General features: G+C 42.6%; 1 protein-coding gene across 1 annotated transcript in view; it reads right to left on the bottom strand.

Annotated features, from left to right (window-relative positions):
* CSMD3 (CUB and Sushi multiple domains 3) overlaps positions 1-18885 on the bottom strand; it is a 1047538-nt gene that overhangs the window by 198289 nt on the left and 830364 nt on the right. Inside the window, exon 49 of the mRNA XM_085893781.1 lies at positions 6162-6350. Within this exon, the coding sequence (XP_085749907.1) occupies positions 6162-6350 (189 nt within the window). The remainder of the gene's footprint in view (positions 1-6161; positions 6351-18885) is intronic.

Here is an 18885-nt window from a genome sequence, read left to right as displayed (position 1 = left end):
GGGTTTCCTCTAAGTATTGTGGTGCCAGTAGAGTGACACCCCAACCTAAACTATGGAGGTATGAATTAAGACGACAGTGCAAAATGAGGGATGACAGTTTGGCTGAAATAAATATACTTAGTTGTAAGAATCACTATTTTTCTTTAAATTCTCAGATTTCATTCCAGATTTTGACAATTATTTATTACATGAGATCTGACCCTCAAATCCGAAGCCAGATTTCGATTATATACTTTAATCGGCCATGAGCCACACCAGGTAATTTTTGGCCACCGGTACCACATCCAAGAGGAATAATGCTCATCATAATTTTTGGCAGGGTATACATCCCTACAGTCAGAAACTATGTGATAGCATTGCATTGGTGGTAGCCTTTTGTGTGTAATTAGCCGTTTAGTAACCCCATCCCAAAATAAACTGTTCTTAAACCGGCGTAAGACAAAAGAAGACATTCTATTTAAAACTAATGGTTCTCTCTTATTATAGGCTATATATTCTTGAAAATTGTTCGGCATGCAGCTCATGTTATTTGCTTTTCAAAACCGTTGTTCTAAACTAGCCTAGCATTTAGTATTTGCAATTACAGGCACTGATAGTCCAGTGCTGATGCATTTCAGAACATATGATTTTGTTAACATAAAAAGTGGTATGGAAGTTTTTTGCCCATACCCTAATTAATGGATACCATGTTTAAATAAGTGAATTTGAAGAAAATTTAATCATAAACTAAAATAACAAAACATATTTTAAGTTAGAAGTTTTACTCCAAAGAGGAAAAGGTGATCAAGTTACTTTTGGAGATGTCACTACTACCGTTTTGTCTATGGCACTGAGGGAAGGAGCTGATAGTGACAGAATAGATGTTGTGTTTGACACATACAGGGAGAACTCTATCAAGAACAGTGAGAGATCACTACGAGGTGGAGAGGCCGGCCATCAGCTGAAAAGCATCACAGGCACACATATTGTGAGGCAGTGGAGGAGGTTCTTGAGCCCAATTAATAACAAGACCAGTCTCACCTTCTTAGTCGGTGAAAGGAGGAAACCAGAATACAGAAAAAAAGCTACAGGGGGAGGTTCTACATGCAACTGTGAATGACAAATGTTACAGAATCACATCTCAGGACAGTGAGGAGGTGCCAGCTCTTCAGTGCCAACAGGAAGAAACAGATGGGCGCCTACTTCTCCATGCTACTCATGCAGCAAGAGAGGGCTATCAGGCTGTAGTGATCTGCTCAGAGGACACAAATGTCTTCATAATGTCCTTGGCATTTCATGACAAGATTGGAGTCCCACTGTTCCATAAATTTGGAACTAGAACTCGGACGAGGCTTGTTGAAATCATGAAGGTTGCTGCCACTGTTGTCATAGATGTCTTTAGGGCTCTCATTGGGATGCATGCATACATAGGATGTAACGCTATCAGTGTGTTTGCAGGCAAAGGGAAGACAAGCGCCTTGAAACACTTGACAAGCAACAGGGAAACACAGGACACATTCCTAGAGTTGGGTCATATCCTGAGAATTGATGGACAAATTAGAGGCATTTACCTCCTCTATGCACCAAAGGAATCATCCACTGAGGTCAATGATCTCAGGAACGACCTATTCTGTGCTAAGAAAGGTGAGATAGAGAGCCACCAGTTTCCACCATGCAGGGACTGCTTAGTGAAACACGCACAAGTTGCCAACTACCAGGCTGCAATATGGAGACGATGTCTTGAACAGGACCCGAAAGTACCAAGTCCTGTTGGCCGAGGATGGAAGATGGAGAAGGAAGAAGGAGTTGAACAGTAGGTGGTGCACTGGATGGATGGTCAGCCAGCACCTGAGGCAGTCCTTGATTTATTGGCCTGCAATTGTAAAAGGAAGTGTTCAGCACCAAAATGTGTGTTTGTCAAACGGACTGAAATGCACTGATATGTGCAGACTGCCAGACTGTGAGAACCAAGCATCCATCTTTGAGTCAGACGATGGGGAAAGTTTAGATGAGGATATTGAAGAACTGGATAATGATTATGATTTGTAAGTTCATCTTGAACATTTTATATTACTTACAATCAGTGCATATGATCAGAGATGTCTGAGAAACTATAAAGGACCCGTCTTTGGTTCATAAGACAATATGTTTATCAGCAACACATTGCGCCTAGGTAATGGCCTTGCTAGTGTGGAACACCACATTTGTGTTTCTATTCTGCAATTTTATGCCCGACAACAGAAGATTGTGTTTCATTTTCACCTTCGACTCATTCATCAGATTGCACATGATTAACCATCTTCCTCCTGTCTTATTGGTTTATATTGTGTAATACGGGTGTTCGATACCTTCATATGTGCATTATTGAGTATATAAATCCCTGAAATTCTGTATTTTTGAGAAATTACATGGAATAAAACATTAATCTTGTTCATGAACATGCTATCATACCTTTGGTTGATTCTTGGAAAGTATCCTTCAATAACAACAGGGAAAATATCATGACATTAACCAAACTACACAAATCCGTCTAAATTAGGTATTTTTTTCATTTGGGGGGTGGGGTAACATTGTCTGCTATCCTGATCTTAATATACAACATACAAAATAGAAATTTAGATTTTTGGATTTCTTAATAAATTTGCTAAACACCCATATAATTATATTGTTCCAGAACTTTTATTTACTTTCGACAGTAAGTGATAGACAAATACTTTTCTAAAAGCGGTATGATTTATCACACAGGAAATAGACTGATATATAAGTGTCACCAATGACATACCTTTCAACCTCGGCATGTTAAGCACTTTTTGTTGAGAAGCAAATGATCCTAGCAAAAAGTGAGACAAATTTCAATGTTAATGTTTGACTGATAAAAAAAAAAATGTTGTTAAGTTGAAGTAAGATGTCTTTCCTTGTACTGGCCATTTTGCACAAAAGCTTATTTAAGGGGAGGCATATAAACAGGGTAATAACACACAAAAAGCTTCCACTGATGCAATGCCATCACATATTTTCTAACTCTAGGGTTGTATACCTTGCCAAAAATCACTATGAGAAATATTCCTCCCTAGATGGTACCGATCAACCCTACTGGCTACTACTTATAGTCCATGAGAGGTAATCGTGGTTCCAAGGCAAGGCATTTTTGGGGAGGCCGAACAAAATGGGGGCTAAAGAACCCAGCGACGTGACAGAGGGCTGACCAAGAAGGTGCACCACCAGTTTGGTAAGGTTTTTTTGTGACGAGTCCCCCCCCTTTAATTATCTTCAAAAAGGGTGTTTTCAATTTCCACAAACACCCAGTTTTCATTCATGCACTCCCTTGGAGTTCCCTCAGTATACATGCAAAGTTTTCAGCCATGAGGTTTTATGGTTTTGAAGTTATGGAGGACACACACAATTATTATAGACTAGCAAATACAAACCGTCGCTTCGCTGACAGGGATATTAAGGGTGGGGGAAGGAAGAGAGAGAGAGAGAGTGAGAGAGTGAGAGAGTGAGAGAGTGAGAGAGTGAGAGAGTGAGAGAGTGAGAGAGTGAGAGAGTGAGAGAGTGAGAGAGTGAGAGAGTGAGAGAGTGAGAGAGTGAGAGAGTGAGAGAGTGAGAGAGTGAGAGAGTGAGAGAGTGAGAGAGTGAGAGAGTGAGAGAGTGAGAGAGTGAGAGAGTGAGAGAGTGAGAGAGAGAGAGAGAGAGAGAGAGAGAGAGAGAGAGAGAGAGAGAGAGAGAGAGAGAGAGAGAGAGAGAGAGAGAGAGAGAGAGAGAGAGAGAGAGAGAGAGAGAGAGAGAGAGAGAGAGAGAGAGAGAGAGAGAGAGAGAGAGAAAGAGAGACAGTCAGACAGACATGCGAGGAAAGTGCTGTGTGGTGAACGATTAGGGGACAGAGAGCGAGATAGAGAGAGAGAGCGAGAGAGAGGTTTGGGGAAGAGAATAAGGTGAGGGTGGGGGAGCGGGTGTGGTCAGCAAAGCGAAGGATATGTTATACTGAATGAACAAAACACACACACACACACACACACACACACACACACACACACACACACACACACACACACACACACACACACACACACACTTTCGAGACCTTGGGCAAGAGCATTTAAAACCCAAGTTGTATACCTGGCAAAGGCCCTCTGCATGCAAGCATGCTCATGCATGCAGCGACTTTTGCACCCCTCCAGTGGGCTCACTTAGAATCTGATTCATACATGCTAGTACCCTCCACAGAGGAAGAGGGTGGAGGAGCAAGGGGAAGGGTGGGAGTGAGAGAGGGCAGAGTCAGAAAGAGGGAGAGGGGTGGGAGAGAGGGGTGTAGGGTTGGGAGGGAGAGAGAGGGGTGGGATAGGGGTGAGAGAGACAGAGTGCTGAGAGAGGCAGAGTAGTGAGAGAGGGGAAGGGGGAAAGGGATTCCGGCAGATGAGACGCCCAGTTTAATGTCCATCCAAGAGACAGCACACACATTAATGAATCACTCTGCCTGTGAAACACGGGAATGACAGTTTATAGCGGGGTCGGGATTCAAATCCAGGCTAGGCAGCTGAGAGTAAGCACACGTACCTCTTGGCTTTCCTGCCGTGATTTGGTGATTCATTACTTCATAACAACTGAAAACATTTTTTTACTAATTGTGATCAGAAAATTTATTTTGCCTTCGTACCTCCAGTATCGAACCACGGTATCGCCATTGATTGAAGCTTGAAGAACGGGCACCAAGTGGCTTCTCACCACGCAATCCACAAAACGGTTGAAGAACCTTTTAAAAACGAAACGTTTAATTTATATTTGTATTTATCTTCGCCGAAGTAACGGGTCGTATAATGGAAGAATGCAAAAAAAATGAGGAAACTTTGTGGAAAATAAAATTTCACATTTTCAGCGAGCCAGCCACCGCCTGTTACAATGCAGAAAAAACGTGGCCAACGCATGCGAGTGGCCCCTGACCTTTGTTCAAGTCAATCAATATAGTATTCAGTGACAGTGCAAATATTGTAAAGCGCTTACCAAGTGGCTTAAGCACTCCCTGAAACAGTTGATAAGAAATGGCTTGCTTGGCACGCGATCAGCAATCACTGAACCGTCATTAAACATACACCTCCCCCAGAGACGCCCAAAATGTCAAATATGTCCAAAATGGAGAAATGTTATAATCTGGTTATATAAGCTAAGTTATAATCTGGAGCATAAATTTTGTAATTCTGCTGAGTTTAAAAGATTCTCGAGGTTATCGCATTTGTGGTAATGAAATAAAGCCACAAACGCTGGAGTCTCCGGGTGTTGAAAAGAATTGTAATGTACCCAGTGATTCATAATTATGGTGAACAGGCATTCGATAATATGAGTGAGGAAAGTGAAAAAAAACTTTATCATGAAGAAATCGTTGCGGCCTGTTCCAAGTCAAGGCATGGTTGAGCAGACAAATAAAACATGGCGGCTTCAGAGCCCAGTTCAGTACCCCAGGATATGCCTGAAGACCCCAGAGAGCGAGGTGGCCGAGGAACACCTGATTAAGAATATAATTAAATAAGGCCATTAATTATCTTCAAAATGGGCGTGATGTCGGAGGATGATCGAGAGGACGTCATCAGATGTACAGCTGAATTCTGCATTTGTTGGAGTCATTGCATCTGATATTGTTGCATCCGATTGGTCTGCTACGAAGCAACAATCTGAATTTATCAGGTCAGGAATGAAACCCAGGCTCGACAGCTCCAAAGTAATCACGCGACTTCTGCACCATCCTGTCGGACCCAGTGTTACCTTTGAATGCCTGAATAACATCCATCAAAGGATTAGGAACCTGTGGTCATTGGATCAATTTATGGTTTAGAGTTGCTGTTGAAGACTTCACGAAACTCCATGAATCAGTTTGGACAACATCAGATGACACTACTGGAAATAACAAATGAATAAATCTAAGATTATATGGTAATTTTTAATTTCATATGATTTGCTTTTGTTCCAAATTATAGTTTCAAATTAATAGGTATTAATTTCAGTATTGTGTTCAAAGGATGATAGATATTAGGTGATTAAAAACAATGACATAATAATTCATCACGGTGTTTGATATATTATGATATTGAACCATACATGAAGGTGTGAATGAAAAAATGAATTCGATGATAATATTAATGAAAAGATAAGAACAGGCCACAAAAGCTTCAGCATGTTGTTAGTCATACCATCATGCACCTGCAGCTCATCAAACTGGCGCTCACTCTGGAAGAACTCCACATGGAGGTGAATGACGAAGCCTCGAGCCACACGCAGTAACCAAGAGCAGGTCTGCAAGTTGGGATAGCTGGATGGGTACGCGGGACTGAGGAGCACCCCGGAAGAAGTGGTACGCACCTCGTGGCTGGGACACAAAGCTGAGGTAACGAGACAATGCAGAGATCATTAGAAAAGACATAGTTCAATTGACAGGGCTTGTCAGAAAATAAATTAGTGAAATATGACAGCCAATACTTTTTTAATTATGTTATCGAGCGAGAATGCTGTAAGTTATATATGACAGCCAAAGCTACTACTTCTTCCCTCCAGGTCTTCAAAACAGTTATTCACCACCTCAGATTATCCCCCATTCAAAACTATATTCTACACCCCGTTAACCCTCCCCAAGCCCACCTCTTTCCAAGTTTCCAGTTTTTAGCTCACCCAAAAAATAGTTCCGGGGAGCTTATGGTATGGTGCGTCGTCCGTCCGTCAGTCCGTCCGTCCGTCCATCCACAAACACTTTCAACTTCTTCTCTGAAACTAAACAGACGATTTATATGAAACTTCACCACACCGTTCATCACCATGCATGTTCCAAAGTTTGTTCATGACATTAAAAAAAATAAAAATTGCAGTGTCAGGGGGTGTACGGAGAGAGTTTATGGGGGGGGGGGGTTGCCCCTCCAAGAGATATTTGGTTTCTTCTCAAAAACGACAGACACAATTCTGATGAAACTTGATGACTCATGACATTCGAAAAATCGGCCTCGAAAGGGGGGGAGGGATTAAGGGGGGTTGCTCCCCAAAATATGTATTTGCTTTCTTCTCTGAAACTAGAGACACAATTTCGATGAAACTTGACCACAACCTTCATAACCCACAATGTACCAAAGTTTGTTCATGCCATTAAAAATTTTGAGGTCTAAGGGGGTCTACGTGAGGTAGGGGGTGAATACGCCTGAAGACACCACCACCTTCATCACCACCCAAAATTGGTTGCCACCCAAAATAGGTATTTTCTTTCTTCTCAGAAACTACGCACACAGTTCTGATGAAACTTGACCACCACCTTCATCACCCATGATGTACTAATTTGTTCACGACATTAAAAAACATTAGAGTCGAAGATATTCTATTTGGGGGTCGCCCCCATCCATCCACTGGGACCATACTCTGTGCAGAGCGTTGGTGCTGCCGAAGCAGTCTCCTTGGCTATTGGGTACAATCCTGGATGGGTCGCCACTCCGACACAGGATACCAGCATGCTGGCACTCATTTTGCCGACCTCGGAAGGATGACAGGCAGAGTCAACCCCACCTGGTATTAATTCAACAGCCGAGTGGGATTTGAACTCAGGATACTCGGATGCTAAGCCCACCACCCTAACCATTAAGCCAACACCAGGCATGGGTCGCCCCCCAAAATATGTATTTGTTTTCTTCTATGAAGCCACGCACACAATTTCGATGAAACTTGATCACAACCTTTATCACCAGTGACGTACCAAGGTCTATTCATGGCATTAAAATAAAATCCATAGGTATTTACTTTCTTCTTCATTACATATTTTGTGGGACATCCATACCTACCAGGGATTCCCTGGTCATGTTATCCAGCCGCTACCAGGTGAGCCTCCAGGGGTATTTCCACGATGTTTATTCCTTCCTGAGAGGTTGGGACTCTATCTGTCTTGTCCACTCAGTGTGTCCTCCCCAAGCCCTCATTCTTCCCCACGTCCCATATTTCTCCAAATCTTCCTCGATTTTGTCCATCCAGACTGATGTTGGTGCGATTTCCCCTTCTCTTTCTGCTGTTCCTTTTGGTCTGTTACATCCTGATCTGTTCTATGTCCTCGCTCCTCCACGAGCCTCGACTTTGCACACAATAAATAATAAATAAATAAATAAATAAATAATACAAACCTCAAGGACACAGTGTGGCATATAACACTTATTGTTTAGTTTGTGTATTCCAAATTATATTTATTATTTGTCATGGAAGGTAAGATGAGAGGCATCCAGAAATCAAATATTCTAACTCTGTGGACATTCTGCTTGAAGGATCAAATGTGATGCAATTCATGTTCCTCTGCAAAACATTCATGATATTTCTGCTGCGAAATATCGTTCACGCGTTCACGCGAAGCAAGACGTTAAAGGAAAATTCTATCTGCATCCCAGAAAAACTCTGGGAACTCGCAACGCGACTGGCCAGACAGACATCACTTTGTGCACACTTATTGGGGCAACAGAGCCTGCTTCAAATGTGAATGCATCTGATTAGCATAAATTCGTACCTTGCTGGGGTCTTATTAAGAACTGGGAACATGACATGTTGCCAACGTAACTTTGGAGAGTTTTGAAAACATTGAGTTTCATTTAAAATCATTGTTATGGAATGTTATGAGATGGTATTAATGGTTGAAGGGTAGAAAGGAGGGATAAAATAAATTACTGATTAAATATTCTTCCATCTCGTGTTGTATGCTGGTTTAAACAGTTAAACAACAGATGGGACACATCGTCCATAAAGTGTTTCTACCGTGCCACTTCTCCGGGTAACCGGGGCACTTGCCTTGGCACCCGGGATGAGTCAGTAATTATATATATATATATATATATATATATATATATATATATATATATATATATATATATATATATATATATATATATATATACACACATATAGTAACAACAAAATGTACCTGCAGGGGAAAGATCGAGGATTTTGAACAAATGATTGCTGAGAAAAGCATCTTTATCGCAAGAGAAAAACACATTTTAGAGAGTGAGGAAAAGAGTTTGAAAATGGTGCAGTGGGTGAGAAAACAAAGAACGGACAGTGAAAATAGTCTTATTGTACCACAAAGTGAAAAGGACTGAAATTAAAATGTGCATAAACCTTGTCATAATGTTGTCTAGCTGCAACTTTATGTTGAAACTTTATCTCATGAAAAGTCCCCAATCAAGGATATTCTTGACTTTTAAATTTCCTTTCAAAGTATATAGTCCTTTGACCCTTCATCATTTTCACTTTTAGAAGCCTTCCTTTAACTGAAGCAATCACTGAGTGGGTGTGTTCCATAGGAAGAAGGACCCTTGCATGGTGGGTGTAAGATTTCCCTGCTGCCTCATCTTTCATTTCGTCTTTTTATTTCTGAGGCAAGGTAACATCTGAAAATGGCAAATTTTCTTCCTATTTATTTTTTCACAGTTGGCTAGTTACAACCAACGAATGCTTCATTTAAAATGTTGACATGAAAGATAAAACTTTATCGATCAAAAGAGAATGAGAAGATGTCATTGCATCATGGCTCAGGATGTATCAGTAACGTCTGAAGATGACAAACAGGCATGCACACTCGCCTTTGAGCTGTCTCGCCTGAGTTTGAATTTTGGCCTAGCAATAAAATGTCACCCTGGTGTTTCGCATGCAGGGCAAGTATTGATGTTTGCACAATCCCTTGAAAAGGTATCAAGCCCCTTTTCTAGCACTGGATATTAAAGAACCTACGGTGTCTTTTGCAAAGAGGTGAGTTATCACCGGTCTGATGAACAAATTACAAATACCTATCATCTTTTGTTGAGTACCCTGTGATGGAGTGGTGATCTGTACAGGATTGGTTCTTGCCTTGAAATATTTCAAACTTTGTTGTGTTTGCCCTTGAGCTTTGTTAAAAAAGAAAAAAGTAATTAAAAAAGAAATCGGCTCCCATTATTATAAATGTTGAACATTGTTGCTGAGATTTTTGAATGAAGTTGGCAGGGGAACACAGAGAAAAGACTCAATGAATGGAAAGGCAGGTGTCATTGTGTGATTGGTTTTCATGATTATGTTAAATTTGATCACTTCCTGTTCCGGTTTTGAGCGGCAAGAGGTCTCCTTCGGGGCTCCCTGCTGACATTCTCAAAGTTAAGTTCCGGTTGTTATTTGTCCCGTTTTAACTGTTTAATTTTCTCACCTACATGTTAATGTGTGTTCCTAGTTCGGTTTTGTTTCAAAAATCGTGCTATTTTGTGAGTATTTATGTCGACGTTCTCACCTGGTGTTTGAGGCCTAGTCCTAGGCTTGAGGCCTACCGGTTCCACTTGGTGTTCGATCGTTTTTTTTTTTTTGTTTGTTTGTTTTTTCTCCCCATTACCTTCAATTTCTATCCTCCCCATTACCTTCAATTTTCATCCTCCCCACTTTTCAAACATCCCCCATTCTCCCAACTAATCTCCCAACTTATCTCAAAAAAAAAAAAAAAAAAAAAAAAAAAAAACCCAACAACAACAACAACAACCTTCTCCCGATTCTGCAACTTCTTCTTCCTCTTAACTTCCTCCTCGTCTTCCTCGATTTCTTTTTTTTTTTTTTTTACACTTCCATGACCTAATCTGTTGAACTCTCTCATACATTAATATTAACAACAAAAACGATCTTATAATGCTTCATCTTCCTCTCTCACACATGTGGTACTCTTTACTGTTTCACAATGCACTACTCTTCTGCTATTTTAACAGACTGCTCTCATTTCGACCTCTCCTTCATTCCTTGCCTAAAAAATCCAACTATTACAGCGCTTCTTCTCTCCATGCTCTGAATTCGCCTTCATTGCATCCATCAAGAATTGTGTTAAATCGCATCTCTGACCTAAAACTTTTAAAAACCACAGTTTGCCATGGATGCTCGCTTTCCATCAACCATTCTTTTTTTCCAAATTCAGTGCCAACTCACTCCCCTCACCCCTCACTCTCACTCTCAAAGCAACCATCCCACTCTTCTCCCTCCAAGCCTCCCTCTCACCTCTTTCAAAAATTCCCCCTCACCTTTCTCCCACCTTTCATCCCCCTCACTCTTCCTTCTCTAAGTTGCCCCCCTCTCATCCACCAACCTGCCTCCCTCCACTGCCCTCTCACCTCCATCTCTTCACTCCACCTTCTCAAATCCTCAACTGCCATCTTCCTTGTCTCTTGTCCCCCCTCTCTCACAGCACCACAGAGCCTTTTCTCCTCCTCATTCGGCCCCCTCCCCTCGCTATTCTGCAATACCCCACACTCCTTCAGCAACCCTCCTTACCTCCCCCCCTCGTCCCTCGTCCGACCCTCCCCGCCCCCTCCACCTCCTGCACCAAAAGCCTCCTCCCCTACCTCTTCATTAAAAGTGTGGACCTCAAATATCCGGGGCCTTCGCTCAAACCTTTCAGATCTTTCCTTGCAGGTTGCCACTGACAAACCAGACATTATCTGCCTAACAGAAACTTTCCTCTCCCAAGATGTGTCTGACTCCCAAGTATCTCTCCCTGGTTACTCCCTCTTACGGTATGACAGACCTGAGCCTCGTCCTGGTGGAGGTGTTGCTCTCTTCATCAAAGACTCTATTCCTCACTCTCCCTGCACTGCTCTCACTCCCCCACACCCCCAGGAATACCTCTGGCTTCGGCTTCCCCTCCACTCCCACCTCATGGTTATATGTGTACTGTACCGTCCACCGAACAGTGATGACTCCATCTACACCTCACTCTCCGAAAACATGGACCATCTTCTATCTTCTCATCCAAACTCTCTCTTCCTCTTATGTGGCGACTTCAATTGTCATCACGCCAGTTGGCTAGGTGTGGGTACCTCTCTCACCTGCCATGGGACATCAGCAAAAGCTTTCTGTGACTCATTGGGACTGACTCAATCGGTCAACTTCCCGACCCGGATCTCAACCAATGGTACTCCATCTCTTCTGGATCTGATTTTGACAAATTTCCCTGACAATATCTGCTGCTCTTCCTTCGCTCCAATTGGTTCTTCTGACCACGTCCTTGTTAAAGTGGACATCTCTCTGGCTGTTATCAGAGAACCACCTCACCGCCATCGAGTCTGGCATTTCACTCAAGCCGACTGGCAGGGTCTCCGAGCAGCCATCAAACTTACACACTGGTCTCCTATCACTACTTTCTCAAACATCAACTCATCCTGGGAATTCTTTCAAAGAAACTTGCTCTCCCTCATGCACAGATTTATCCCCTCTCGTGTTCAGTTGTCTTACCCTTCCTCCCGCCCTTGGTTTACTGAAGCTTGTGGCGAGGCAGTTGTCCTGAAACAACTTGCCTTTGCCTCATGGAAAGCAAACCCAACTGAGGGCAATCTCAGTTCTTTCCACAAAGCTCGGAACAAGTGTGTAGCTACCCTCAGGAGAGCCAGAAAACAACATCTTTCTCATCTCAAGTCTGAACTCTCAAACCTCTCTCCCTCCTCAAAATCCTGGTGGCGTTTAATCAAATCTGTTTCTGGTGTATGTTCCCCCTCCATCCCCTCCCTTACCTCAAATGGCCGCACTGCTGATTCCACACGTGATAAAGCTGAATGTCTAAACTCGGTGTTTGCAGCTAAATCTTGTGTCCCAAACCCATCACTATCTCTACCCACTTTACCCAGTCGCACCCAACTGTCCCTGGACTCTGTATCCTTTTCTCCTGACAAGGTGGAGAGCTTGCTTTCAAACCTCAAGTCAGATTCTGCAACCGGTCCAGACGGCATCAGCCCACGTGTCCTCAAAGCCTGCTCTTCTGCTCTTGCTCACCCTCTCTCTGTTCTATTCACCCTCTCATTTTCCCAAGGTCATCTGCCATCTGCTTGGAAATTTGCTAACATCACTGCCCTGCATAAAAAAGGTGCAAAAACAGATCCCTGTAACTATAGACCAATCAGCCTTCTCCCAATCATCAGCAAGGTTATGGAATCCATCATCGCTTCAGACATGAAATCCTTCCTCTTCTCCAATGGCTTGATTTCCAATCATCAATTTGGTTTCAGACCAGGTCACTCTACCCTAGATATGCTCCTACTGCTCTCCCATCAATGGATGGAGGTCCTCAATGCCAGACAGGAAATCCGAGCCGTATCCCTGGACATATCACGTGCTTTTGACACAGTCTGGCACCCTGCCCTACTCACCAAACTCTCTGCCCATGGTATTCAAGGCCATCTCCACTCATGGCTCGCAGACTTCCTCTCCTGTCGCAGTCAACGTGTGGCCCTAAATGGAGTTCTTTCATCCCCTCTTCCTGTGCAGGCTGGAGTTCCTCAAGGTAGCGTTCTGGGCCCTGTTCTTTTTCTGGTTTTCATCAATGATCTCTCGGACTCTCTGGAAAATCCTCTATTTCTCTTTGCCGATGACTCAACCCTCTGCCGTACCATCTGTCATCCCTCAGCCCGGCAAGCAGCAGCTTCTTCACTCACTGCAGATCTGGATAAAATCACAAACTGGTCCAACACGTGGAACATGTCTTTCAATCCAGACAAATCTCACACTCTCACTATGTCTCTTCGAAAGGACCGTTTACAAAACCCCCCCATCCACTTTCTCAACAATCCTCTGGAAGAAGTCTTTTCTTTCAAGCTTCTGGGTCTCACTATCTGCCATGACCTTTCCTGGGAAAGTCACATTTCCAACCTTGCCTCAAAAGCCAGTCGCCGACTGGGAATCCTCCGTCGTGCAAAGTCCTTCCTCGGCCCTCTTGAGCTCCTGACCACTTACAAAGCTTTTCTCCGTAGCCTGATTGAGTACTGCTCTCCCCTCTGGGCTGGTGCTCCTGCCTCCCACCTTTCTCGACTTCACGCTGTCGAAACCAGGGCTTTTAAGATCATTGGCATCTCCCGCAATGAAGCTGAGTCTTTGGGCCTCTCACTCAATCACCGCAGGTTGGTCGGTGGTCTTTCTGTCTTCTACCGACTCCTCTCCAGCCTTGCCCCCCCTGCTCTCTCTGCGATTTGTCCCAACCACATTTCCACAGGGCGCTCAAGGTCCGCCAACAACCCCCTTCTGGTAAAACTACCAAAATCACGAATCACTGCTCATCTTCACTCTTTCATTCCTCTTTTTTCCCGCCTTTGGAATAAACTTCCTCACTCTATTCTTTCCCATTCTTCCCTTCAGGCTTTCAAAACAGCTGTTCACCACCACCTCTTATCTTCCCCCATCCAAATCTTCGATCTTTTCTACCCCCGATAATCCACCCAAGCCCACTTCCTTCAATTCTCCTGCTTTCCTTCCTGAAAGTCCCTTTAATGTCCATCTTCCCCTCGCCATGTTCCCCGTCCCATCCCCATCCCTCTCCCTTCCACAGTTCACCTGTGTCTGTTCCCCAATGTTTTGTCCCTTCCACTCCCGCCCCTCTTGTCTCATGCCTCCTTGCTGTGAGTTGTGTGTTAGCTCTCATACGAGCCTCGACCAAGGTATACAAAAAAAAAAAAAAATAATAAAAAAAAAATTTCCATCCCAACGTGTGATTCATCGAAGAGGAGAATTAAATTGTTTTGGAGAAGTAATAAATTCAGAGAAAGGTCAAGCACTGAAATCTTTATCTACTCTTTGCAATAAAACTGATTCACTTGATAAAAACTCAGCAAATTTTATGACTACTTATTTCAAACCACTTTTTTTTAATACAACAGAATTTGGCAGAAAATGCTTGTTTTTTTTATTTCTCACCAATAATATTTTTTGATAAGACACCTAACATTTAATATCATTTTAAAATATTAAAAAAACTTATTTTAATTTTATTTTCAACACACACTTACTGGCATGATGTAATCTGATAGATCTGTGCCAAGGTAGCACACTTAGCACTGAGCTGTGTACCCTAAAATCGATTCTTGACTCCACAAAAAAACATTTGCAAAGATGCTTCGCAGGCAGTGCATTACGTCAGTGTGTCATCCCTCAGATGGAAATCAATCTGTGTGCCCATCTGCTAACATTCGTTGGTCAATGTTAAAGATCCCAGGGTATGCTTCCTAAAGAGTAAGTCAGCAACTGCTGGCATCTTGAATCAATTCCAAATTCATGTCCAAATTACCTGCAGTCAAACGTCAGACCTGGGTAGCCGGTTTGTGAAAGAGTTGTGTGAAAAGCTTTCCCTGGTAGAACCCACAATAAGGTACAAAAAATTGAGACACAAAGGAATGTTGGTCGATATTAGCATGATGCACAACAATGCGAAGTCACCCCCTGGAGTCTTCTAATGCCATGGCATCATCATGATTTATCAAAGGATGTAGTTGCTGTTACGTATGCAGCCTGTGGCTTCTGATCGCATCATTTCTGGAAGCGCTGTTGTGCCGCTGATGCGGTACCCATGATGCGGTCCTCATTTTACCGACATCGGAATGACAGGCTGAGTCAACCCACCTGGTGTTATTTCAATGGTTAACAGGCTCAAATTCAATACCCTAAGATCTCAAGACAGCCACCTTAACTGTTACAATACGATTACAACACCTTAACCCTTAAGCCAACACCAGGCTTAAGGGATGTAGTGTGCAGTTATTAGACAAAAAGTTGAGTTCCATACCTCTGAAAGACAATATGTTAATACAAAAGAATACCAAATAAAGTAAATTAAGGCAAGAAAGGAATTTTACATAAAATGAAATTCATAAGGAAATCATTGAATAAAGTAAAACTTAAGTCTTTTCTTTCAGAACTCCCAGCAACGATACCTCAAGTTTAATTTCAAACAAAACAAGTGTCATTTGATCAATCATGTGATATACAAATTATGGATATGGGAAACACCAAAGTATTTTTTCAGTTTAAGCATCATTAAAGTATGAATCGATTGAGTCAGAAGTTGAATTGAAATTGAGTTGAAATAACCAGGAGTTTTTGTTAAGTACAATATTTGAGGCTCATGGGAAAGTTTACAATAATACAGTAATTTCCTTGTGAATTTCATTTTATATAAAATTCCTTTCTTGCCTTAATTCACTTTATTTGGTATTATTTTGTATTTAGCCTGGTGCTGGCTTAGTGGTTAGGGTGGTGATTTGGGATCCTAGGGTCCTGAGTTCAAGCCCCGTTGGCTGCTGAATTAATATACACCAGGAGGTTGACTCAGCCTGTCATCCTTCTGAGGTCGGCAAAATGAGTACCAGTGTACTGGTAAGGGGGACACTGCATCAGTGGCACAGCGGCGTCCCATCCAATGATGCAACCAGTAGCCAACTAAAAGGCTGCGCACGAAGGGAAGGGATATTGATGGATTTATTAAATCTGGTATTGGTGTGGCACAGGCATGATGGGGCAACTAGCCTCCTCCTGCATTTAATTTCTTTATAATCCTTGTAATCATTAATAATGGTCAATAACAACAATGAAAGAGGGTAACAGGTGGAAAACAGAAACATAAAGGTCAAATATTCACAAATGGATGACAGACCTCCAATTTAATTCACAAATGTACAGTATATGGGGCGGGTAGGGGAGGCGGCAGAGGGAGGTTGGGAGGAAAAGGTCAGGAAAAAAAATAGAACATTTCAAGAGTGGGGATCGGTATGGAGAACAATTATTAATCAACTGAAATACATGATAGCCAAAATTATAAGTATTCTCCTGATATTTAATCGACTCAAACTTTATTTAATGCTTCGTTCACTAATAAAAGTCAGTTCTGATATAATGTGAAGATTTGAGAGCTGAGACATGTATGAGCTAGTACGTGGAAGTGTCAGACCAATCTGAGACCATGAACTAGCAGTACTGATGAAACTTATAATATGTGAACATGCCATAAGCATAACGCACTTCATGAAATCATTCTGCCACAATTTCCGACTGAGATACGTGATGCTTGACCTGTGTTAAGTATTTTCATGTGAATAACAAAAACTTAATGCATTCAAAATGCTTGGGGATTTCAGCAGATCTTGTGAATACAGATTATGGTTAGAGCATCTACTGAATCTGTGTGGTCAGCTTTTCGACACTGACCCTGGCCGAATCCCATGAAAGACATTGAAATTGGGATGTGCTGCTTCATCCCTTGATGCTCATCGAATGGGGGAGGAGAGAGATTGTTATTAACTGTCTCGCTTAACAATGTTGAGAGAATAGTGAAGGCACAGAATGACATCGCTGGGACCCATAGTGCCCTGGAATATTATGTCTCTTCCCCCAAGGCCTCCAGCCGTTTGTGTGTGTTCAAATCTTGTATAGTCTGTTGTCGCTGGTTGCATATGTATGCTCGATTTATGATAGCTCTTCTCAAATGTGACAACTTTTTAGTAACATCCTTTACACTTGCCTCTGGGCTGTTTGAATCTCGGCCCAGCTATAAAATATAATCCGCATGTTTCGCAGGCAAGGCGAGGCATCGATTCGTGTGCCGTCCCTCGGGTGGATGTTAAACTTGACTTCCCATCAACCAGCATTAGCTGGTGAATATTAAAGATCCCATGGTGTTCTTCGTGAAGAATCGATGAGATATTGCCGGCACCATGAACAAGTTACAAAATCCTGCTCTAACCTAAAAGGGGCACTGCATCAGTGCCACAGCTGCACCCCCAGCAAATGATTCTACCAGCAGCCATGTGCTGCATACAAAAGAGGTAATGTCATAGTGGAATGAGTGTGATGTGGAATGATTTCATTGTGTGTGCATCAGGTTCGTCACCACCAACAGGATGTAGCAAAACTGCTCCTGGATGAAATATTTACACCGGAGGAAATGTCGTGGTAACCAGAGGACTAGAGGACCAGAGGACCAGAGAACCAAAGGACTAAACTGAGTATCTGATGTGAATGACAAATTTCCATCGGACTTGCCTTCCAATTCAGGGTTGCTTCACATGTCGGTCAAATGCACAGCTCTTCTTCCATCTGAATCAAAGGTAATTTTTCGGAACAGGATCTATCACGTTTTTTTAGCCCCCATTGGACCTAGTCCGAAACAGGAGCTCATGCATTGGGTCTCGTCCGTCTGCATGTCCACAGCCATATCTCGGTCATGTATGGACCGATGTTGTTCAAACTTGCTACAAAAACAATACATGATGCACATCATTTTGTTTCACGGTTCAATCAAAGTTGGCTGATTGGCAGCCATTTTAGTTGCAAGAACCCAATGTTGAACACGTCCTCAACCATTCCTCAACCATTTACCGATCGTGTTCAAACTTGGAACACAGATAACGACTTATGGCTTACATATGCACGTTCTGTTCTTTCGAGACCAGATCCACGATGGCCGACTCGCCCCCAAATTATGTGAACATTGAATCCCTTCTGTGCGAAATTTGCATTCCCAATCGAAAACAACATCCATGTCACATGACCAACAATCTTAAACAATAAAACTATGTGACATATCATTAACATTCATGACTGAATAACCCAATCGTATGCAACCTTCCATTTCACATGACCAGTGAAGTCAGTTGTGCAGACACATAAACCTTGTGAATACGGGCTAGCCCTTGAACTCCAAACATCCAAATTACAAAAACCACGGGGGCTCGACATGTTTTGTCTTTTTCTCCTTGTCTGTTACAGTTTCGTTTCTTTGTGCTGTTTGTATTTTCATCTTTTTTTTCCGTGGTAAATTGTGATTGTTGTTGATATCTGCTGGATTTGTTTTGTATGCAAACTTGGTCGTGGAGCTGAATGGTCTCGTTTGAGTTTTCTCTTGTTCTCTCATTCTCTCTCTCTCTCTCTCTCTCTCTCTCTCTCTCTCTCTCTCTCTCTCTCTCTCTCTCTCTCTCTCTCTCTCTCTCGTTCTCTCGTTCTCTCTCGTTCTCTCTCTCGTTCTCTCTCTCGTTCTCTCTCTCGTTCTCTCTCTCGTTCTCTCTCTCGTTCTCTCTCTCGTTCTCTCTCTCGTTCTCTCTCTCGTTCTCTCTCTCGTTCTCTCTCTCGTTCTCTCTCTCGTTCTCT

Source organism: Eptatretus burgeri, chromosome 9, assembly GCF_056783735.1.
Source record: "Eptatretus burgeri isolate ZD-2024b chromosome 9, Ebu_testis_v1, whole genome shotgun sequence".
Lineage (NCBI taxonomy): Eukaryota > Metazoa > Chordata > Myxini > Myxiniformes > Myxinidae > Eptatretus > Eptatretus burgeri.
This window is presented reverse-complemented; position numbering and strand designations above follow the sequence as displayed.